The sequence below is a fragment of the Salvelinus sp. IW2-2015 genome, linkage group LG23 (genome assembly GCF_002910315.2).
Source record: "Salvelinus sp. IW2-2015 linkage group LG23, ASM291031v2, whole genome shotgun sequence".
Lineage (NCBI taxonomy): Eukaryota > Metazoa > Chordata > Actinopteri > Salmoniformes > Salmonidae > Salvelinus > Salvelinus sp. IW2-2015.
The window spans coordinates 33,375,866-33,400,278 of record NC_036863.1 but is presented as its reverse complement, the minus strand read 5'-3'; the positions used below and the strand labels follow the sequence as shown (position 1 = coordinate 33,400,278).

The following is a 24,413-nucleotide window of genomic DNA, read 5'->3' as shown; positions in this document are numbered from 1 at the left end:
TTATACAGGGTCAACGTTTCTGATCACTATGTTTGATGTACAGTTACAAGATGACCTGGCATCATACCCCTGGGTTGTTCTGAACACAATGAGCCCATTTGTCTATTGTGAAGAAAATGTGCAGCAGCACACGCACTATCATCTGTTTCCCTGAATTGCACTGTGAAAGCCTAACTCTGTAATCTCATATTTTATACCTTACCAAGTCATTTTGGCAATAGAACAGACTTTCAAAAACTGCCCACCTGACCTAGATTGTGATTTTGGGTTTGCGTAAACAACAGTAATTGTGTAATTGCGGGATACAGGGTTGTGTCCCAAACAAAACAACTACAAGTGTGCTTGCTCTAGTTCCTCAACGGCACAGCTAGGAGAGATCAAAAAAGCACCTTATAGTTGAAGACTCTTTTTGAGTAATAAAAGTGCATTGAAATTGCTTAGGACCTGTGTACACTTTGGAGAGACCAGTTAGTCCTCTCAAACCCTTGTCATTGTTTTTGTCTTATGGTCGCATCTACCTCACATTTTCCAGGAATATTCTTATCATGTTAATAATGTATCTAGACTATCTTCAGATTTCTTTACCAACAACTGCAGCAAAAAGTACAGTAAATGTAAAATGCACATAAAATCAACAGTATAATATTTGGATTCAGTCTTGTGTCAGATGAACTGTTGTGTCCTCGCCTTTGGTGTAATCATTTTCCCTTTCAACTGTTCCTTTCAAATGTTACCATTGTTATGCATATGCTTTTCATATTTTCTTCTGTAAGAAATATCTCAATTTAGCCTTATCTATATAGGCCAACTCCCACGAGTGTGAAGGGTTAACATGCAGAGACAATTATGTGTCCTGTTTTATGTGCTCAGGGACGGGAACCTGGCGCCACAACGCATGTTTCATCTAGCAATGGTCACGAGTCATCACTACAATTCAGAAAGAAAGGCATTAAGTGGTATTTCACATCAACCTGGATGAACACTTATGGCATAAACTTGTGTTCATGACAAATGAATAAGTAAGTAAAGGAATCAGATAAACGTGTTAATGGTAATAATGCTATAGAAAAATGTTGTGGTCATACGCACATCCTTAAAAAACATAGGTGATGGGCTACCAAAGAATACTAGTATAGAACAAGAAGGCCCACACACTGTTAAAGCTCCCAATTCACCACCCTATTGACAACGTTGTACCCATCTCATTGTTATTTAATTATTAAAGATATACAAATGTTTTTTGCACCCACCATGTGTCATGTCCGCAATGGTCATGTGAGGTGAAATGTGTATGTTTTGGGATGTGAACACTCAGTGTGTTTGACCTGACGAAGATCCATTTCAAATGGAAACCTTGTCAATAAAGTGGTGAATTGGGAGCTTTAACAGTGTGTGGGCCTTCTTGTTCTATACTAGTAATGCTATAAAGTCAACATGTTTGGTTAGTCACACCATGCTTTCACTCCATTCCCAGGCATCACCTACTGCTGGCCAGGGGCTTTAGTCACTATCAGGCTTGTAGAGATATTTCATCACCATGCTGTCCATCTTCTTCTTCTTTTTCTTCTCATCCTTCTTACTTGGGGCTCTCTGTTCAGCGGCATCTTCCTCATCTGAGGCAGGGCGGGCTGGACCTCTCTTCACACTGTTGGAGCTGCGGTAGGAGACGGTGGAGGCCGAGCTGGAGGAAGAGGAGGACTCAGAAGAGGAAGATTCAGACTTGCTCTCTTTCTTCCTGGAGCCCTTCCTGGACTTCTTTCCCTTCTTCTTGGAGCTTTTCCTGCTGTGGCGGTCGTCTGAGTCTGAGGAGCTGTCTGAGGAGCTCTTCTTCTTGGCCTTGCCTCTGCGGGAGCTGGAGCTGCTGGTGCTGTGGGAGCTGAAGCTGCTGGAGGACCTGGTGCTGTAGTCCACTGCTGAGCCAGACGCTGAGCGACGCACGCTGGATGCACTACGGCCCAGACCCTCGTCATCCCCCTTCACACTGTTCCGGTCATCCTCATCTTTCTTTTCCTCATTCTCTTCCTCGTCGTCAGACTCGTCCAGTTTGCTGCGTTTGAACTTGATGGGCTTGAAGCTGAGGACCTCGTTGATGGCCTTCTCCAGGTCAGGGTCAAGGTAGTTCCGGTGGGTGACAGCCTTAATGTCAGAGGTGTCTGGGGGGTTGTCGTCAGAGGAGCGAGGCTGAGCCGGGGTGGAGTAGCTGCGGCCTAGGGAGTGAGGGCTGTAGGCAGAGGTTCCCTGACTGAAGGCCATGCTCAGAGCATCATCATCGTCGTCCATGCGCAGGCCGAACTCACTGAGCCGGCTGCTGCGGGCCACAGATATACGGGAGTCAGCCTTGCTCACGCTGCCTGGGCTGCGACCCCCAGTGCGCCTGCTCATGCTGGGGCTGACCGAGGTCCCGTATGAATCGATACGCCCATCATCCTTCCAGGAGGTGCTACGTCGCAGGCCACGAGGGCTGGTACGACTAACACTGGTGATGCTGCTAATGGTGGACATATTGTCATCATCCATGTTTGGCATGGCTCTACGGCTGGACCTGCTAGGGGCCAGGGAGGACACCATGGAGTCCTTGTCAAAGTCAGGGCTGTGTGGGGCCCAGCGGCGCTCCAGACCCTTCCTGGCCCTGCTGGTGGCCTCAGAGTAGGCCTGGGAGATGACCGAACCACGGTCATCATCATCTTGTGACTTCTTCCTGTCGTCCTGGTCTGTGGACTTAGACTTGGCCTTGCGTAGGGAGGAGCGGTCCGGGGTGTCGGACTGTTCCTTTAGCGTACTGAAGAGGGAGCTCTCGTCCCCCTGGCCTCCGATGGAGTCTTTCAGGTTGGAACGCTTCCTGTAGCTAAGGGAACTCATCACAGACACCGATCTGCTGTCTACTTCTTTGCTCTCTTTGCCTTCCTTGCTACCTTCTTTAATCTCCTTAACCTCTTTGCCTTCCTTGGCATCTACATTCACTGCATATCTGAGATGCCATGAAGAGGACGGTGTAGGAACAAGAACACCATGTAAACAACCAACAGAGACACAGAGAAACAGAGAGAGAAAAGATGAGAATTTACACACTTAATGAAATTATGAAATTAAAAGTTCAGAAGGATGAAATACATGTGATTGAATCCCTGAAGTGTAGAATGCTTGTCAACATTCCCCAACTTTTCCAGCAGCAGCTAACTGAGGTTCCTGATGACACTTTGTCCTCTGAAGTGAGTGTAATAAGGAAAGTTAAGTTGTGAGTCGATCTGCTAAAGCTCGTCAAAAAGATCAGGTATATATTTGGGGCTATCCTGTGCTGTCTGCCAGTGGGGAGGAAATGCATTAATCTCAGGCAGAGCAGAGAGAGGGGCCATTTAGCAGGTATGCCAGCTGGCCTTGGGCCACTTCAATAAATCTGACAGGCAGCACAGCGCCCGTATCCCTCTTCCCTCTGCTGTGCCGCCTGCTGTCATTAGAGGGATGACAGGGAGGCAGAGAGAGATGACACCTAATCTCATGAAATACTCACCCTTCCATTCCACCCTGCCTCAGCTAATCCTGGGCTCTTTAGCTCTCAGCAGGGTAAACTCATATAGGAATGGGATGGGATTGAGGAAGCCATCACTGCTTTATCAGGGCCCAGCCAGAAGGAAGGGGGATGATAACATAATGAGGAGGCTGTCAACTGAGGAGGCTGATAGACAGACAGACAAGTCAAGACAAGACTGACCTGGAGCTCTTCAGACTGCCCTCGTCTGACAGAGTCTTGGTGGAGCCCTTATTCTTGGACAGCCAGGACTTGACCCCGTCCACACGGTCCTCCACCTCTGAGTCCGTGTCCGACTCGTCACCACTGAGGAAGACAAAAGGAGAGCAAACAGTGTTGTTATGTTGCTGTTGGTGTTGGCAGGAGGCAGAGCTGTTTAAAAAGAGTCATCTGGGAGGGTTAGCGAGGATCCACCATAGAGGAAAACTGTTGGTTTGGACAGGAAGTACAACACTGACAAATCATATGTTTTGAATGTCATAAGATAACAGCTTTCTGATTTAGTTAGTCAGACAGCAGCTGTATTCCATTCATTGTGACAGTAACTTGGGGTTGAGCAATGCAAATGCAGGCAATCACAACAAGCTTTAGGGAGACAACAGCAGTCTGTTAACGTAGAGCGATGACAGACCTAGAATTTTGCACCCAGTCGCAAACTAGTTTACCAGTCAAAATCTAGTGTTGGACTCTGCTACTTTCTGAATATTGATACAAAAAAATATCAGCCACAAAGCTAAAGTTAGGCCACAGTAAGTTCGATGAAAAACCAAGAAGACTCGTTTGAAAGAGAGAAAAAATAATTATATTCGATATTGGTGCATCCATAAATCTGAATGCGTGCTTTCTCTTCCCCTGTTAAATGTATAATCGCTTATGATGGGGGCGGTCGAGCGAAACGAGTCGTGGTGCCTCCGAGCGGAGCGGAATGCAAATGAATGGAGCTCATGAAGGCGTAATTAACTCTGTGGCCATAGCGAGGCTTTTAGGATGTCTGTGGCGAGTGGCTGAGCGTGGCCTGTTGATGTAGATTGTTATTGGGGCTGAGCCGATGAGATGGCCCTCTAGCCCTGGCCTTGACAATAACAAGCAGTAAACAGATACTGGAGGGAACCCGAGGAGAAATGATATTAGATCARGCTTGGGAAAGGTCAGCGGGAGCATTTCCATCCTGATTCATCTGTTCCTCAATCCTGCAGAGGTGAAGCTTCTCTGACACTGTATTATGCATCTGTTGTTTGATGGACAGGGGGGACGGACAGGGGAGTAGGAGAGGTGAGGGGAGAGGGGAAGGGGGCCACCCACAGGGGCTAAAGTCTTAGGTAATGGACAAACGTGTCTGGGAACAATTAAGCCTAGCAGTGTTCATGAGTTTGTAGTACCAGAATGAACTATACATGAACATTGACAGAAAAGAGAAACAATTTGGATCATAACCAACAACATTCAGTCTCTGCATCAATACAAACAACAATTTCCAGTGTCTGTTGTGACGTGACATCAATCAAAATAGCACTATTTTGTGACGAGTGATAAACACCAAAAGCAAAGGACGGGTTTCCTTTCTTCTTTGACCAGCTTATCTGGCAAGGCTGTGGGACAGGATGCAAAGTGCTTATCATGAGCCAACATTGTGCATCTTATTCAAAGAGGTCTCTGATGATGGCTTTCTTTAATGGTATAGACCGCTGGGCTGCATCGCCCTGCTCACATTTACATGCCTGCCATTAAAGCCTCCCACTGCAGAGAGCAATACAACGGTATATCACACATTCAATCAAGTCTCCATGAACAAAGTGTTTGTGTTGCCTCCCCTCTCTGCATGTGCAGAACCACAGTTCCATTTACCTGCATAGAGACAGAGACGTGCTCTCAGAATGGATGGAGGCATACAGTACACAGCGGCAGGAAGTAGGGGTGCTGAGGGTGCTGAAGCACCCCCTGATAAATCCTTAAAAATTGTGGCCGTCTGTGGACATGGACATTTGCTACCTTATTAGACTCAGTCATTTAGGGTCTCTCTCATTTTCAATGTATCAAACACAGCTTTCTGGGAAAGACAGTCCGTAAACTGTCTCCCACATGCAAGGCAAAACTATTCTCTTTTTCCCACAGACCGAAACACACAAACACCTGCACTGGAGCAGCTGTGGGACAGAGGCGCCTTGTAATCGAGTGCTTTGCAAATCGTGTCACACACAATTTATGTCCTTGGCCTCACACCACTGGCTAAGCAGCGCTGAGGCTCCAGGGCGCAAACAAGCACAGAGAATTTAGAGCCCGACATTAATCGCTTATGACAATCGGCCTCCACTGGTTGTATATCTCTGTCCCACATACCTACAGTACATCCTCATGAAGCTCCATATGGATGGGTCCTGTCTACAGTATTCTACACTTGCATCCTCTTGGTCCCAGCATTTCCTATCATGGTCAAACTGTTCACTGATTACGGCAGAGACAGGTCCATTAAATCCATGTTATTTGAGCAGTGTTTTGCAGTACACTGTGTACACACAGTCAGACTCACATACTCCACAGTCTTCAAAGACCTGTACTGTTCAGAATATGTTTTGTGTGATCTTCTTACGACCATGAAAGGGTACATTGGATAAAGAACTGCCTGAAAATGAAGAGTGCACTGGAAAGGTGACACCRTTCCTTCCCTCTTAATGTTTCAAAGTACATCTCAGAAACCAGGAAAGAGATGTCCAAAGGTTTCATACCGATTCATTATTCGTTATCCCCTTCACACGCACACAAAAACCATTCCTACCATTGTCACCTTTTATTGGTGCAATTACTCAAATCCAGATCAAAAATAAGTCCTAATCCTGCTGAACATTCCCTTCACAATTCGATGGCAAATCAATTCTTCCATTAATGTTTAGCTCGCTGCTATTACATACAGATCAAAAGGGAGAACAAATTTGCTCCTAAGTAACCATGGTGATTCACTTTCTTTTCTCTTGAGCACAGCTAAGTGAGGAACCCACAAGCTTGATGCTGATGTACAGACAGACACCGTGCACTGTGCTGATTCACATGAGATGCCTGTCTGATGGCAAATGAATGAATAACAATGAGAGAAATTGACTCACAGGGCAGCGAAGTGTTCTCTCTTGGAACAAGCAATTAGAGGTTAATACTGACACAAATAAAACATGCTGCGAAAATGAACTGCAGACACTAACTACAAATCACATACAAAGCACCCTCTTTCATTCAAAATTGTGACGCACGTTTGCATTCTTCCATCAAGACATGACGAGCTACACTGGAATTGGAATGTTAACTTTAATTATGGGGCTTTAGAATAAATGATTTTATGTCTAAGTCCAAAGTGATTAAGACAGCACGGTGACCTGAGTAGAGCAAGCTAGGCGCTGCGAAACAAGCAGCTCAACCACACTCTACAGAGAGCAAACCTACCTTCCATCACAGAGAGATGTAAAAACAAGTAAACAAAGACTCAACCTTTTGTGATTAATAGGTTATACTGTATATAAATCTATCAATGCTCTTGAACACAATGAAATGAGTTAGTGGGTCCTCAAAAGCATGAATGTAGAATGGCATGTCACATAACAGAGAGTGAAGGTCCATGGTTGTAGCCTAAAATGGGACAATGGTTCATGATATTTAATGGGAGAGTGATGCAGTATCTACAGGTATTCCATGACCGTGTTTTATTTTTAAAAATGATATAGAATTTTTCCACAGCGGTGAGCACGTCTCAAACAGTAGGTTTGTAGAGATGCTAATCTTAAAGTAGTTTGAACTAAGTTCCTTCTGCTCAAAATGTCATCATAAACAACAGAAGTGCAATGTCTCCCTAATACAGCATCATTCTCTTGTGGGACGATGATTTTAAAACCTTGAAACCAAACAATAATGGGAAAAGAAAGGATGCATTGTCTGTTCTTACGTTTTGTTCTTTCGTTTCTGATACTTTGTCACCATGTCTTGTAAACTGGGCGATGAGTGGGAGAGGAAACAAAAGAGAAAGAGAAAAAGAGAGGAACAGAAAAGGAGAAATACAGTTAACAGTTTGAGACCAACCCAACCGGGGATGTAGTGTGCCTCAGGATAGATAGAGCTTCATTGTGTGTGAAAAGAAGACAAGGCGGCTCAAAATAATTGCTGCAGAAAATCTGATGAACATCTCTCCATACTGCACGGTTTTGGGCAGTGATTCAGAATACCAGCTCAACTCATCCTCTCTCTGACCTCATTGTTTAAAAGGGAGTCTAAACTCACTCTCAGAGGCCCTGTATGGCAACAGTGTTTACTTCAGTGGGCCTCAGAGGTAGTGTAACCCTGAACATGCCAATAAAAGAGACCTCAGCAGGCAGCTAAACAAGAGGACAAACCAACAAAGAATCAGGAACAGGAACAGGGGATTAAAGCAGGACAGACATTAAATAATGGGCAGATGTTTCTGACAACTTTATTACAACTTCATTACAAAGAGAATCTGTCCTCCGGCTGAAGAAGAGAAGGGGGGCACCTACTTGTTTACGAGGTCATCATCGCCGTCACTGTCGACCATCTCATCCTCTATGGCAGCCTGCAAGTCTCCAATCCTCTTGAAGGCCAGCTTGAGGTCTGCCTGCAGACTCTGATTGGCTGCCTCCAGACTCTCTATGTCCATTTCCTGAAGGATCATGATGCAGAGTAAGTGACTGTCACCCCAAACCCCTGTAAACCAAGACATCCCCACCCTAAATGAGGATATTACCCCTGTACGACCTAACAAGGAGAGTCCAGTCCATACTTTAATACTCTGCTGACCGGGCCCTCTTCCTTACCAGCTCGTGCTTCTTGCGGCTGGCCTCGGCCTCCTTCTTGGACAGCTCAGCCATCTCCTCTTTGATGTCCCTCATCTGTCTCTGTATGCGTTTGTTCTGCTCCTTCTCCCTGTTCTCTCCATTACCGCGGTGGTCTCTCTCCTCCGTCATCTTCTCCAGGTTCTCCTTCAGACGACCTGTCAAGCTCTGGGGACGAGGAGATGGAACTGGGTCAGAACCGCATAGAACACAGCTGAGACATCCAGCATAGGTGCCTGAGCAGTGAGCACATTTCACTTTGAGGTTTGTGGTGTGGTTAATGTAGTTGGAGAAGGGTCAAATTGAGGTCACTAAGAATTTCCAATTGAGCTCAGGTGTGCAGAAATCACAGCTGGACAGAGAAAGATAGTATGGCTGTCGTAAAATATATTTCCCTCACAGCATTTGTTCAATGACCCAAAATGTAGCCTCACAGCTTGCCCTCTACCTCCCACATACAAGCCCATCTCTCTTGCTCTCACACACTCCCTCCCTCCCACTCTCTCCGCCTCCCTCCCTCCTTCTTTCTCCCCCTTCATCCCTCCCTCTCTCCCACTCACTCACTCCTTCACTCCCTCCCCCCTCTCTCCCCCTCCCTCCCTCTCTCCACCTCCCTCCCACTCACTCACTCACTCCTTCCACTCCCCCCCCCCCCCCTCCATCCCTCTCTTCCTCTCCCTCCCATCACTCACTCCTTCACTCCCTCCCACTCCCTCCCTCCTCCCTCTCCCCCTCCCCCTTCCCCCTCTCCCTCCCTCCCTCCCACTCTCTCCACCTCCATCCCACCCTCTCCCCTCCCTCCTTCTCCCCCTCTCCCTCCCTCATTTCCACTCTCTCCCCCTCCCTCACTCCCTCCTTCTTCCCCTCCTTCTCCCCCTCCCTCCCTCCCTCCCTCCCTCTCCCACCCCCGTCTCACCTCCAGGCGTTTGATCTGGGTCCTCTCGTACTCCAGCTTGGTCTCGAGCTCACGGATCTTGGCCTCCTGCCTGCTGACCAGGGACTTCTCCACCATGGACTGCTCCTGGAACTCCAGCTGGCTCTGCAGGGACTGCAACTGGAGGGGGGCAACACACACACAGTGACATACTGAAGTACTGATTACACCACACTGAACACCTCCACTCTGCCCTATGCAACCATCCCTCTACTTCTTCTATAATCAATACTAGGTCTGCATTCAACAGATATGTGTTTATACCCAAAATAAATACATTCACCTCTTCCCTTCATCTGCATTGTGAATAGCATCCCCCCTGGCTGAAATGTTGGGAATCTAGCCACATTTTTGTTGCCTCTAATGCTAGTATTATCTGATGTGAATAGCCAATAAGCCGAGGATAGGATAACCCCAGTAGCCTCTACAGACCTAAATAACAATCACAGATCCCATTGCACAGCTTTGTGGAGGGGAAGAAGATCAATGCTTTGCAAACTTGTTTCGTCTTAAGACTTTTCTCATATCTGATAAGAGGATGAAAGACATACACTAACTAAAAGTACCCAAAATGCACCAGGGCTCCTAATGAGGAGCTTTGCATCTGAGAGAAGGAGGATTTAGAGCTGGCCTTTCATGTCATTAAGAACACAGTGTTCCTCTCATTGTGGATCTGTTAATCACTGCAGGGCTACAGGATTTAGATAGATACAATAGATAGATAGATAGCCATCTATCGCTGCCTTTGGTGGCAGCTCTTAAAACTACCTTACAGCAAGCAGAGTGAGCGGTAAGATCAGGCTGTAAGCAGACAGACAGAGCTCTGATCCTCTCCAGGTGAAGGTAACGGTGTAGGTGTAGGACAACCTGTATGATTGTGCTGAGGGCATGATGTCCTCTGAGTGGCTGGTGAAGGTGTGAGTAGATGGGGATGGGTGGGGATGGGTGGGGGGCAGGCAGGCAGGGGGATTGGCAGGCAGCCATGGCAGTGTGTAGTTACCTTGTCCTGGATCTCCTGCTTCTCCTTCATGGCTTCCTCCAGCTGGGCCTGCAGGTCACTGATCTGGGCCAGGTCTCTGGCAGACTGTCACATCACAAACACACAGAGATAATTACAGTTTTTGAAGAGTTTACTTCCAAAACACTATATCCACCAATTTTTTACATTTGTGTTTTTTCGTCAGCAATTATTGGTTATGGGTACCTTCAGGTGTGTGTAAAATCGTTTAGCTCAAATGGAATGTTCCTATTTTTTACCATTTTATTTGTCATTTAGCAGACACTCTTATCCAGAGCGACTTACAGGAGCTTAATTGCTCAAGGGCACAAACAGATTTTTCACCTACTCGGCTTGGGGATTTGCCCAACGCTCTTAATCGCTAGGCTACCTGCTGCTCATATCCTGTATATTTGACTGTGATATGTGGTTGTTTCACCTAGCCATCTTAAGACGAATGCCCTTACTGTAAGTCACTCTGAATAACAGCAAAAATCTCCAATGTAAATGTTTTACATACAGATTTCATATTAATGTATTGAGTTATTWTTWWTTTTTTTTATTAAATATTGATGTCACGTATAATTTGTACATTTCTTTAAAAAAATGTTATTTGTTACATTTGACTATGTAAAACCTAGCTGCACTACTTGTTTCTCTGAAAGTGAGGCGGATATGTAGCATTTTGAAAAGAAAAACATGATTATTTGTCTCTCTGAAAAGATAACCATCAATAGATTTTAAACAAATTGTCAGCGATTGGGTGCAGAGATGTAGCGGAGTCAGGCGCAGGACACAGGTTTTGAGCAACACAACGGAGTTTACTCAAAAAAGTCAAGCAAAATTCCAAATAGGAACATACATACACACTAGCACATACAACAACCACTAAAGACACCAACAATCACGGACAGAACAGAAATGTATGCCAGAGGATTAAATAAGGAACATGATATGGGAATTGAAACCAGGTGTGTGTAATACAGACAAAACAAAACGAAACTGAAACATGGATCGGTGGTGACTAGAAAGCCGGTGACGTCGACCGCCGAACACCACCCGAACAAGGAGAAGGGCTGACTTCGGCGGAAGTCGTGACACAAATACATGTCTGTCATTGAACAACCCAATGCCATGATTAGATAGTGAAAAACACGCTAATCTCGTTCATAATTTCCTTAAACAATAAAAGCTATTACCAACATTTCTGAAAATGGATATACTGTATAGCGTTTTGGAATGAAACTCTGGATAGTCTTATGTGGGATGCTTCCATTTAACATAGGTATTTTAACTTAGGAGGTGGATTAATATCCAACAGTCAAGTATTCAGGACAATATATTATAATTCATGTAACCTCCTGTGTAACAGATTGCACATCTCTGAATGCAAAATTTGGTTTGTTTATCTCTAGCGTCTCAAATGTTCCGCCTACACATAGGAAAATACATTAACAGATTTTGAAAGCATACGGATACTGGTTCCCAGTGCAGGTCTACAGACCAGAAGCTGTGTAGCTGAGAGGAATGTACAGTATGTGTCATAGTTATAGTGCAGGTCTACAGACCAGAAGCTGTTCAGGGGCAGGGTTTACCTGGGAGACGGCAGCCTTGTGTTTCTTCATCAGCTCGTTCATGTCCTCCTGGTCCTCCTCCATACGAGACTGTAGGTCGTTCTTCTCCCTTTGCAGACGGGACACCTGCTCCTCAAGCTGAGAGAGAGGAAGAGGGGAAGAAAGAGAAAGACAAACTTTAACAGCTGAGCTGTTTTAAAACCAGAGCCAGTGAAAGTAATCAATTGTCAACAGCTGGCCAGTCATCTAATGGATATCTACCAGGCCTGATCCTGGTGGTGGATTAGTGTGATTTACTATAATCACACCTGATTGGGTCATTTAGGCCTGCAGACAGACCTTTGTGGCCAATGCACCATGTAATAGCTTGGAACTAGTGTCCTAAGGCAGATCATCAGATCTACTCTGGAGGGAAAGACACCCAGCCTCTTAGTATGCCAACCCAAACTGGAGACATTTAAAATACCTTTCATAACCATAAACACAGCAATTAGCAGCTCTACAGGGTCACTCTCTGTCCTCTCTCTGTCCCCAGAGGACCACAAGTGTCACTCTGTTCCCGCAATTTCCTCTAAAACACAGAAAGCACTCTCATGGGAAGTGATTATGGAACGCATTAATGAGGACATAAAAAATATCAACAATGCTAATTAATCCATTAGCACATAATCGAGAAATGGGCCATTTACAGAAAAAACAAAAATGTCAATGATGATGGGGGGGATTTGTGCAAATTCGTGGCAGTGTTTTAACACACACTAAAATAGTCTACCCTGTGTGAAAGGGAGAGTAAAAGAAACGACAGGCTCTCCTACTGTTTTAATAACACTGTTTGGTTTTGTTGTGTCGTAAAAAATGTGGTAAAGCGCTGCAATTACACAAATACYGAATTATTTCCTTAACAAAAAGATGTGTCGATTGTGTATCACAACAATAAACAGGGTCATTAAGCAAGCAATCTCATTAGAATATACCAATCTGCATTTCTGTTCAATTAAATTAAAATTGCATGGACAGAAATTGTTCATGTCACATCTACACGGAGTATAAAAAACATTAAGAACACCCGCTCTTTCCATGACATAGACTGGCCAGGTGAATTCAGGTGAAAGCTATGATCCCTTATTAATGTCACTTGTTAAATCCACTTCAATCAGTGTAGATCAGTTATTCCCAAACTGGGGTACAAGGGTACGCGCAATGCCGTCGGGGGTACGCCAAATAAAAATGTGATTTACCTTTTTTATTTAAACAGTACATTTATATTTCCAACGGAGCTATACATTTGGGTGAGGTTTTTTTCTCCCCTGAGTAGACTAATTTCACTGCCAAAAATAAAATGAAACCATCTAGTGTTCAGCGAAATAACAACACAATGTCAAATACAGGTAGCCTAGTCAAGTAATTAACATCCAATCATATTAAACGTCCCTCTCCCGCGGGAAACCTTCACTCGTGCGCAGACATTTAGAAACGAAACATGACATTTAGAAAAATAAGCCACGGGAGTTTTTTGAGCGAGAATAAAGATGACTTCGAGTAGTAAGACATGTATAAAATAGCATTAATAAGAAGGGGATAGAAGCGTCTTATATGGTGAGCTACCGAGTGGCTAGGACATGCAAGACCCATACTATTGTGGAGGACTTAATTCTTCCTGCTGCCGTGAATATGGCTGGGACAATGCTGGGGGAAAGACCCAAAAAACAATACAGACAATGACTTCATCAAACAACACTGTTTCACGACGCATCAGTGACATGGCAGGAGGTGTTTTGAAACAATTACTGCTTCGTATACAAGCCAGGGAATTATTGGCATTACAGCTGGATGAGTCAACAGACGTGGCGGGCCTGGCACAGTTCCTGGTATATGTCCGTTACATTTATGCAAACCACTGAAAACCAGGACAACATGAGAGGATATTTTTAAAGTACTGGACAGCTTTGTGACATCAAATGGACTTTGGTGGTCAAGATGTGTTGGTATCTGTACTGATGCCGCAAAAGCCATGACAGGGAGACATAGTGGAGTGGTAACGCGCGTGCAAGCAGTTGCTCCCGAAGCCATTTGGGTACATTTCAGCATCCACCGAGACGCTCTTGCTGCCAAGGGAATGCCTGACAGCTTGAAAGACGTTTTGGACACCATAGTGAAAATGATTAACTTTGTTAAAGCAAGGCCCCTGAACTCTCGTGTATTTTCTCCGCTATGCAATGATATGGGCAGCGACCATGTAACACTTTTACAACATACAGAGGTGCGCTGGTTATCAAGGGGCAAAGTATTGACACGTTTTTCTTAATTGAGAGACGAGCTTAAAGTTTTCTTTACTGACCATAATTTTCACTTGTCTGACCACTTGCATGATGACGAATTTCTCACACGACTGGCCTATCTGGGTGATGTTTTTTCTCTCTTGAATGATCTGGGATTACAGGGACTCTCCACAACTATATTCAATGTGCAGAACAACATTGAGGCTATGATTAAGAAGTTGGAGCTCTTTTCTGTCAACACACAGTCAACACAAGGACAACACACAGGTCTTTCCATCATTGTATGATTTTTTGTGTGCAAATGAACTCAAGGTTAAGGACAATATAGCAAAGCACCTGAGTGAGCTGGGTGCGCAATTACACAGGCACTTTCCCAAAAAACGGATGACACAAACAACTGGATTCGTTATCCCTTTCATACCCCGCCTCCAGTCCATTTATCGATATGTGAACAAGAGAGCCTCATCGAAAGTGCAACAAGCGGTTCTGTGAAAATTTTAATTAAATCAGAAGCCACTGCCAGATTTCTGGATAGGGCTGCCCTCAGAGTTTCCTGCATTGGCAAATCGTACTGTTAAGACACTGATTCCCTTTGCAACCACATACCTATGTGAGAATGGATTCTCGGCCCTCACTAGCATGAAAACTAAATACAGGCACAGACTGTGCGTGGGAAATGATTTAAGACTCTCTCCATTACAACCCAACATTGCAGAGTTATGTGCATCCTTTCAAGCACGCCCTTCTCATTAACCTGTGGTGAGTTATTCATCATTTTTGATGAACAAATAAGGTTTTATATGTAAGATGGCTAAATAAAGAACAAAATGATTGATTATTATTATATTATAATTTTTGTCCTGGTCCTGTAACAGCTCTTTGTCACTTCCCACGAGCCGGGTTGTGATAAAAACTGACAATCATTCTTATGTTTAATAAATGTATCGTATACTATGTGTGTGAGGCAGGCTCACAATGACGGCAAAAAACAACATTTGAGAGTGCGCTGACCCTGATCCTGGAGGGGGTACGCAGCTGGAGGTTGAATGTTTGAAGGGGTACGGGACTATAAAAAGTTTGGGAACCACTGGTATAGATGAAGGGGAGGAGACAGGTTAAAGAAGGATGTTAAAGCCTCGAGACAACTGAGACACACACAAAAGTACAGACACATGCATACGTACACATTGTGATATTGAACATGTTGTGTTGTGGATATGTGGTAGTGTAGGGATGTTATATGATGTACTGTTATCTTTAGCTCATTCAGTACAAACATAGTTCACTGTTTTATCTGTTGTTGTATATGCAATGTGGACGCTTTGGTGTGTTTGGACCCCAGGAAGAGCAGCTGCTGCCTTGGCAGGAACTAATGGGGATCCATAATAAATACAAATACAAGGATTGTGTATGTGTGCCATTCAGAGGGTCAATGGGCAAGATAAAAGTGCCTTTGAACGGGTTATAGCAGTAGGTGCCAGGCAAACCGGTTTGTATCAAACTGCAACGCTGCTGTGTTTTTCATGCTCAACAGTTTTCCGTGTGTATCAAGAATGGTCCACCACCCAAAGGACATCCTGACAACTTGACACAACTGTGGGAAGAATTGGAGTCAACATGGGGCAGCATCCCTATGGAACACTTTTGACACCTTGTAGAGTCCATGCCCCGACTAATTGAGGCTGTCCTGAGGGCAAAATGGGGGGTGCAACTCAATATTAGGAAGGTGTTCCTAATGTTTGGCATACTCAGTGCATGTTTTACCTAGATAAATGGCTATCATGACTGATTTAACTGGGCTGTAAGCCCTTTTAAAAGGAAATTGAAATACAGCACACTGATGTGGACGTACTCCGTACTCTGTGTGCAGTTCACACTAGGCAGCTAAAATGGTAGGGAATCCTCTCATATTGAGACGGGACAGCTGAGGGAGCTCTCACTCACCGACATCTTGACTTTGACCACATCCTCCATCTGGATGTGTAGGTCCTCGATCTCTATCTCCATGCCCTTACGAGACTTCACCGCCGCAGCACACGTGAACTCTGACTCCTCCAGCTGTGAATGGAGGAGGAGGAAGAGGAGGTGGAGGAAGAGAGGGGGAGAGAGGATTAGAAGGTCAAGGTCAGGGAAAATAAGAAATCTTCAGAAATCACAAAATGTAACACCCTGTCCTTGATAGGAAGAGCAAGTACAATACATTTTGACAGGACTATTTGTAGTAGAAGAGCTGAGAATGTCACTGAAGCACCTGATTGACCTGATGTTAATTAGACGGGCCATGTAGTGTAATGTAGGGTGGTGTACCTGGTTTTTGAGCTGGGCGGTCTCTCGCTTGCTGGGGGCGTTGTTCTTCATGTGGTCCAGCATAATCTGGGCGTCAGCCAGCAGCACTTTGGTGCGTTTCAGGTCCTTCCTCAGCCTCTTCTCTGTTTCCACGTCCCTGCAGCCCACCTAGAAGTGAAAACGCAAACAGTCTCTGGGTCATTCCACCAATTCGGTAGAATTGACTTCGATTTTACAGGCTGACTACACCGCTCGCGTCGCGTGCGTTGCAAAATACATTTTGAAATCTATATTACTCAATTATTGCACCCACACCGCTCTCGCGCGCCAACGAGCGTCTGCATTGCCAAGGGCTAAATAGAATTCAGTTCTATTTGTGACGCAGATCGCGCTACAAGTCCTGCCTCTCCCATCTCCTCATTGGTTTATAGAAGCAGATACCCATTTTCCATCTCCTCATTGGTTATACCCACGTGGGTGACTGAAAGACGAACGAGGTTGGTGGCGGTAATGCACCTAATTTATGAAAGCTGCCAATCGCAATATAAAGTCAAGAGAAGAAAAAGCCTGGAAGGAGGAGAGATGACTAGAAACGATTCGGTTGACCGTTTTATGTGTGGAATAATTGGTGGAGTAGAGGACCTTGTGCATTTCAGGTAAAATAACAACTCAATGTTTATATCCCAGGACAAATTAGCTAGCAACAGCAAGCTAGCTAAATAGGACAAATTAGCTAGCAAGTGCAAGCTAGCTAGCTAGCTAAATTGCCATACATGTTTAATGCTTTTCGACCTGTCCCAAAATTAATATAATTGGTTCAGAGTTTGTTTTGATATTTTAACCTGCGTGTCGTGATCMCGTTTGGTGTGGGGGGACAAAATACATTTATGCATGATGGTGCACGTGCGCAGCTGGTTTGAGTTCTGTGATAGCCCTTGGCAACGCAGACGCTCGTTGGCGCGTGCAAGCAGTGTGGGTGCAATAATTGAATAATATAGATTTCAAAATTTATTTTGCAAAGCTCGCGCACGCGAGGCAAGCAGTGTAGACAGCCTGTCAGAGTGATTTAAAAATATTTATTTTTATTTATTTAACTAGGAAAGTCAGTTAAGAACAAATTCTTATTTACAATGACGGGGTGATGAGCACCCAGATGTGCTCACACGCATGCACACACATCAGTAACAGTGTGATGGAGTACCTGGTCCTGGGCAGACAGCAATTTGGTCTCCAGCTCTCTCCTCTCACGCAGGACTTTCTGCTTGTCATCATACTCCTCCTCCAGCTGTACCTCCATCTGCTTCAGCTGTAGAATGGACAGACAGACAGAGACAGAGACATACAGGAGGAAGATCAGTAGACTCAGTAGACTTTGTCTCTGTGGATGGTTTGTCCTCTGACAAATCAACTGTAAATTTCGGTGTTCCTCAAGGCTCCGTTTTAGGAACGCTATTGTTTTCACTATATATTTTACCTCTTGGGGATGTCATTCGGAAACATAATGTTAACTTTCACTGCTATGCGGACAACACACAACTGTACATTTCGATGAAACATGGTAAAGCCCTCCCTGGAAGTCTGTGTTTCATACATAAAAAAGTGTATGGCGGCAAATTTTCTACATTTAAACTCAAAACAGAGATGCTAGTTCTAGGTCCCAAGAAACAAAGAGATCTTCTGTTGAATCTGACAACAGAATCTTGATGGTTGTACAGTCGTCTCAAATGAAACTGTGAAGGACCTCGGCGTTACTCTGGACCCGGATCTCTCTTACATTTTCATTTTACATTTTAGTCATTTAGCAGACGCTCTTATCCAGAGCGACTTACAGTAGAGTGCATACATTTTATTACATTTTACATACTGAGACAAGGATATCCCTACCGGCCAAACCCTCCCTAACCCGGACGACGCTATGCCAATTGMGCGTCGCCCCACGGACCTCCCGGTTGCGGCCGGCTGKGACAGAGCCTMGGCGTGAACCCAGAGTGAACCCAGAGACTCTGGTGGCGCAGCTAGCACTGCGATGCAGTGCCCTAGACCACTGCGCCACCCGGGAGACACTCTTTTGACGAACATATCGAGACTGTTTCAAGGACCGCTTTTTCCATCTACGTAACATTGCAAAAATCTGAAACTTTCTGTCCAAAGATTATGCAGAAAAATGAATCCATGCTTTTGTCACTTCTAGGTTAGACTACTGCAATGCTCTACTTTCCGGCTACCTGGATAAAGCACTATATAAACTTCAGTTAGTGCTAAACACAGCTGCTAGAATCTTGACTAGAACCAAATAATTWGATCAGTGCTAGCCTCTCTACACTGGCTTCCTGTTAAGGCAAGTGCTGATTTCAAGGTTTTACTGCTAACCAACAAAGCATTACATGGGCTTGCTCCTAACTATCTTTCCGATTTGGTCCTGCCATACATACCTACACGTACGCTACGGTCACAAGACGCAGGCCTCCTTACTGTCCCTAGAATTTCTAAGCAAACAGCTGGAGGCAGGGCTTTCTCCTATAGAGCTAGATTTTTATGGAATGGTCTGCTTATCCATGTGAAAGACGCAGACTTGGTCTCAACCTTCAAGTCTTTATTGAAGACTRATCTCTTCAGTAGGTCCTTCAATTGAGTGTAGTCTGGCCCAGGAGTGTGAAGGTGAATGGAAAGGCACTGGAGCAACGAACCGCCCTTGCTGTCTCTGGCTGGCCGGTTCCCCTCTCTCCAGTGGGAAACCCTATTACTGGGGATGAGTCACTGGCTTACTGGTGCTCTTCCATGCAATCCCTAGGATGGGTGAGTCACTTGAGTGGGTGGAGTCTCTGACGTGGTCTTCCTGTCCGGGTTGGCGCCCCCCCTTGGGTTGTGCCGTGGGGGAGATCTTTGTGAGCTATACTCTGCCTTGTCTCGGGATGGTAAGTTGGTGGTTGAAGATATCCCTCTAGTGGTGTGGGGGCTGTGCTTTGGCAAAGTGGGTGGGGTTATATCCTGCCTGTTTGGCCCTGTCCGGGTGTATCGTCGGACAGGGCCACAGTGTCTCCCGACCCCTCCTGTCTCAGCCTCCAGTATTTATGCTGCAATAGTTTATGTGTCGGGGGCTAGGGTCAGTCTGTTATATCTGGAGTATTTRTCCTGTCTATCCGGTGTCCTGTGTGAATTTAAGTATGCTCTCTCTAATTCTCTCTCTTTTTCTCTCTTTCTTTCTCTCTCTCAGAGGACCTGAGCCCTAGGACCATGCCACAGGACTACCTGGCCTGATGACTCCTTGCTGTCCCCAGTCCACCTGGTCGTGCTGCTGCTCCAGTTTCAACTGTTCTGCCTGCGGCTATGGAACCCTGACCAATTCACCGGACGTGCTACCTGTCCCAGACCCGCTGTTTTCAACTCTCTAGAGACTCTGGTAGAGATACTCTGAATGATCGGCTATGAAAAGCCAACTGACATTTACTCCTGAGGCGCTGACCTGTTGCACCCTGTACAACCACTGTGATTATTATTATTTGACTCTGCTGGTCATCTATGAACATTTGAACATGTTGGCCATGTTCTGTTATAATCTCCACCTGGCACAGCCAGAAGAGGACTGGCCACCCCTCATAGCCTGGTTCCTCTCTAGGTTTCTTCCTAGGTTTTGGCCTTTCTAGGGAGTTTTTCCTAGCCACCGTGCTTCTACACCTGCATTGCTTGCTGTTTGYGGTTTTAGGCTGGGTTTCTGTATAGCACTTTGTGACATCAGCTGATGTAAAAAGGGCTTTACAAATACATGTGATTGATTGARTGATAACATTAACTACACAGTCATTGGGACAGGCTGACAGATGACCATCACTGCAGTGTCAGTATCATCTATCTCGCCACATGTCATCCCCATAGGGATAAAGGTTGAGGGCAGATCAKCTCTATGCGGCACTATATGCCTGACTGTCAATGTGAAATTACTGTGGGTAAAAATGTATAAAAAATTATACAAGTACGTAATCAAAACATTACAAATGACGACAAATCACGTCAACAGTCATTTCCAGATATGGTTGCCATGACTTGTTGCTATTGGGGAAATTAAGGCAGTCAAGATAGGAATTCAGAGTGCAGCGTAATTTGACACGATTGCCTACACATTATTGTGTGTGTTAGTTGAAGTGCCTGTCAGAGCTGTTGTATACTTGACATGGGTCGGCATTTTGTTTTTCTAAAGTAGGGAGGTTATGCATAGCTGATAAAATCACAAATAGTACTGCTGTGGAAAATACAGTCGTGTGCTGAGTGTGAGCAGGCCTCCATACCTTCTTACTGCAGGACTGCCTGATCTCCTCCACCTCCTCATCCTTGCTCTCGATGTCTTTAGAGTGGGTCTGCCGCAGACTCACCATCTCCATCTCCAGACGCAGCTTGGCCTGAAYGACACACACAAATAGACTGTTATAGACCGGCAACTCCTATAAGGGCTCTGTATCGTTCCCCTCTTCACCTCCTCCTCTACCTGCTCCAGCATCTGGATGGTCCCGGCTTGCTCGTCCAGCTCCTCTTCCTGGTCTTTGACCTTGGCCTCCAGGTCGCGGAGGGTCTTCTTGGTCTTGGACAGCGACGCCTCGTCCTTGGACTCCTGGGAGGACAGGTCCTGTAGCTCCGCATCCAGCTGCTCCACCTTCAGCTGGACGGCACACAGCTCCATGTCTTTGTCCTGCAGGCAGGCAAGCAGGCAGGCAGGGAGCAGTAAAGAGACAGGGATACTCAGAGGACTCCTGGACCAGCCCAGAAGACATACAGAGGACATGGAGAACATGGTCTTCCCAGGGGCAACGATAACATTAGGATCTATCATCCATGTCCAGCTGGTACCTGCAGCTGCTGTCGCAGACTGAACAGCTCCCCAGTCATCATGTCTCTCTCCCGGCCCAGCTTCTCTCTCAGGTTCTTCTCCCTCAGCACCTCGTCCTGGGCCTGGTTCTGCTCCAAGTCAAACCTGCAACACACAAGTTACACTACTGACAGGGCGTCATACAGGCCTCAAGACCTCTCCTAAGATCAAATATTTAACCAGGACCATTTGTTGAGTTAAATCATTTACAACTGAATTTATTGAAATAAAAAACTATTTCACTTCCTCTCATCCCACTGAGGACTATTGCTAGCAGTATAGCCTCCATTTTAACCTCATTATCAGCACTCACKTTTAAATGTTAAGAGTGGGCTGTTAATTTACAATAACATTCTCATCATGAGCATAATGTTCTATTCAATTGTCTGGGCCAGCTATACTTAGGAGTGTTCAGCTGAATTGTGAAGTGTTCTGAACTGTCAGGTCTCTTAATTCTCTTTTTCTTCTCTAAGAGGAGCCGTCCTCGGCTTTGCACAGCTGAAAATGATTACTCCCACAGAGCATCTTCAATTAGCCCCAGGGGAGAGATCACATTCTGTCACAGCACAAACCTCTCAAGTTCTAAAAGTCTGACTCATTCCCTTGGCTAATGCAATTCCACAGATTACAGCCAGTCTCTATTCTCTGTTCAAATGAAGAAATGTGTAGTAGTATCCTAGGTAGGTCAGCTAGTGAGAGTGAGGACATTTCAGCAGACAAAGAAACAGGTTCATCACTTCTCCCTCTTTGGATGGTCAGTCATCTAGTGCTATATGTGACCGAACGGAGGTTTCTTATATCTATAGTCAGTGTTAAATAACCAGAGCTGGTGAATGAAGACTTTACCATTGTGTATTGGTGTGTGTGCCTGCGAGTGTGCGTGCGTGTACATACTTCCTCTGTTTCTTCTCCAGGTCGTGGTTGCGGCTCTGCTGGCCCTCCAGGTGCAGCTTGGTGTCCTGCAGCTCAGCTGTCAATCTGCTACACTTCTTCTTCAGCTGCTGCACAGAGCGCTGCACCTCATCACTGTCCGCCTGCAAGTCAGTCAGCTACACACACACCCACACAGTATGAGTACTCTACTATCATACAGTATGAGATATCACTACAGTACACAAGGGGGCAATATGGAATTAACTTCTTATGGCTGGGGGCAGTATTGAGTAGCTTGGATGAATAAGGTGCCCAGAGTAAACTGCCTGCTACTCAGTTCCAGAAGCTAAGATATGCATATTATTAGTATATTAGGATGGAAAACACTCTGACGTTTCTAAAACTGTTTGAATGATGTCTGTGAGTAAAACAGAACTCATATGGCAGGCGAAAACCTGAGAAAAGATCCAACCAGGAAGTTGGAAATCTGAGGTTTGTAGTTTTTCAACTCATCGCCTATCGAATATACAGTGGGATATTGGTCATATTGCACTTCCTAAGGCTTCCACTAGATGTCAACAGTCTTTATAACCTTGTTTGATGCTTCTACTGTGAAGGAGGGGGGAATGAGGGCTCTTTGAGTCAGGGGTCTGGCAGAGTGCCATGAGCTGGCCATGAGCTGACCAGGCGRGTTCACGTGAGAGTTAGCTTGCGTTCCATTGCATTTCTGAAGACAAAGGAATTCTCCGGTTGAAACATTATTGAAGATTTATGATTAAAACATCCTAAAGATTGATTCTATACATTGTTTGACATGTTTCTACGGACTGTAACGGAACTTTTGGACTTTTCGTCTGCTCGCGCCTCATGAATTTGGATTACTGGGCTAAACGCGCAAACAAAAAGGAGGTATTTGGACATAAATGATGTGCTGTACCCTTCTCTCCAGGTGTCTTTTATTCTGCTGCTCGGTCTCCAGCTTGTCTTCAAACTCCTGCTGAAGTCTCTTCTTGGTGAACTCAGTCTCCCGGATGGCTCGGTCGTACTTCGACCGCCACTCTCCTCCTGTGAGACAGACCAAGGACAGTACATATGGTCAGGGAGTGGATGGAGACAGACCATGGGACATTTGGAGTGACCAATCCTTTAATGCTAGATTGGCTGACTGAACGAGGATGGAGGCTCAATGTGACTGAGCCAGTGGATGCTGCTGAGGATCATTAGGTCAGAGAAGATTTTCTGTGTCTCACATTCAAGCGTTGCCAACAACAGACACGGAAACTTCTACTAAACTTTTCATCATAACTTGATAATATAAAGAAAAACCTTCAAGAAACTCAAGGGAACAAGAGTGTCCCTCAAGACATCGTCTCTACTGAGGGAAGATGACATTGAAAGTTCATCAACTGCAAGGAGATTAATTTAAAAATGGACTTGACACCATTGAAAACACAGAGTATGGAATCTATAAGGGTTTATGGTGGAAGGGCAGAACCTAACAGCGTAGCTACAGTTGTAAATGTGCATGTATTATTATTATTAATAATAATAATAATAAAAATAATAACATTATAATATCATTCACTTCTCTTTTTTTGACTTGTACTGTTGGAGCTCGGAGAATACGAATTTCACTGTACCCTGCGATTACATCTGTGACCCTGTGCATGTAACTAATAAACTAATCTAATCGATCTAATCTAATCTAATCTAGAGCTTTAATTTAGCCCAGAGCTGTGGCTGTCAGAGACTATCTATACCAAAACAGCAGAGAGTAGAGGCGGGTCCAGGTTCATTTCTCAGACTTATCGTTTGAGAGGCTGTCCATTCCCCCTTCACACAGAAACACTGGGGCTTTCCATTATGAACAGACATTTGCATATATATAGTATAATGACAGCTTCCAGGGGCCACCGGCTCTGATCCACAAGATTATTTTCTAATTTATCTGAAACCTCCCCACTCTGGCTTTATGGAGGCCGGGTATTCGAGCTCCTTGACTCACTGGCACAGAGAGACTCAAGGACAATACACTCACAGCATGACACCTTCCTCAATGCAGAAGATCAGAGGAGAGAGAGGGCTAAGGCCTGACAATGGGCATGTTAATTCCACAGAAGATAGGTCAATTCATGGTCCAGTTATATTATAATGCAACTTTTGACCCAATTTCCTACTGTATGGAGTCTCAAATATTGTACTAAGGATGAGTCACACAATACTCTATGCAGAAATCGCCCCAGGTTGCAAAAATTCTAAT

At 45.1% G+C, this 24,413-nt stretch overlaps 1 protein-coding gene across 11 annotated transcripts in view; it reads right to left on the bottom strand.

The window, feature by feature from the left end:
* Window positions 1-24,413, bottom strand: part of LOC111951207 (unconventional myosin-XVIIIa) — a 115,173-nt gene that overhangs the window by 4,911 nt on the left and 85,849 nt on the right. For 6 of the 11 annotated variants that reach the window (XM_070434565.1, XM_070434566.1, XM_070434567.1 and 3 more), the window contains 16 exons: window positions 23,091-23,218; window positions 22,175-22,329; window positions 21,262-21,385; window positions 20,903-21,103; window positions 20,706-20,816; window positions 17,624-17,728; window positions 16,444-16,590; window positions 16,081-16,194; window positions 11,879-11,995; window positions 10,287-10,370; window positions 9,269-9,406; window positions 8,335-8,520; window positions 8,038-8,180; window positions 7,452-7,496; window positions 3,710-3,832; window positions 1,486-2,968 (listed from right to left, as the gene is read on the bottom strand). In XM_070434565.1, the coding sequence (XP_070290666.1) occupies window positions 1,501-2,968; window positions 3,710-3,832; window positions 7,452-7,496; window positions 8,038-8,180; window positions 8,335-8,520; window positions 9,269-9,406; window positions 10,287-10,370; window positions 11,879-11,995; window positions 16,081-16,194; window positions 16,444-16,590; window positions 17,624-17,728; window positions 20,706-20,816; window positions 20,903-21,103; window positions 21,262-21,385; window positions 22,175-22,329; window positions 23,091-23,218 (3,389 nt within the window). In that variant the 3' untranslated portion in view covers window positions 1,486-1,500. The remainder of the gene's footprint in view (window positions 1-1,485; window positions 2,969-3,709; window positions 3,833-7,451; window positions 7,497-8,037; window positions 8,181-8,334; window positions 8,521-9,268; window positions 9,407-10,286; window positions 10,371-11,878; window positions 11,996-16,080; window positions 16,195-16,443; window positions 16,591-17,623; window positions 17,729-20,705; window positions 20,817-20,902; window positions 21,104-21,261; window positions 21,386-22,174; window positions 22,330-23,090; window positions 23,219-24,413) is intronic. The other 5 variants (XM_070434569.1, XM_070434571.1, XM_070434573.1 and 2 more) reach the window with 3 other exon arrangements.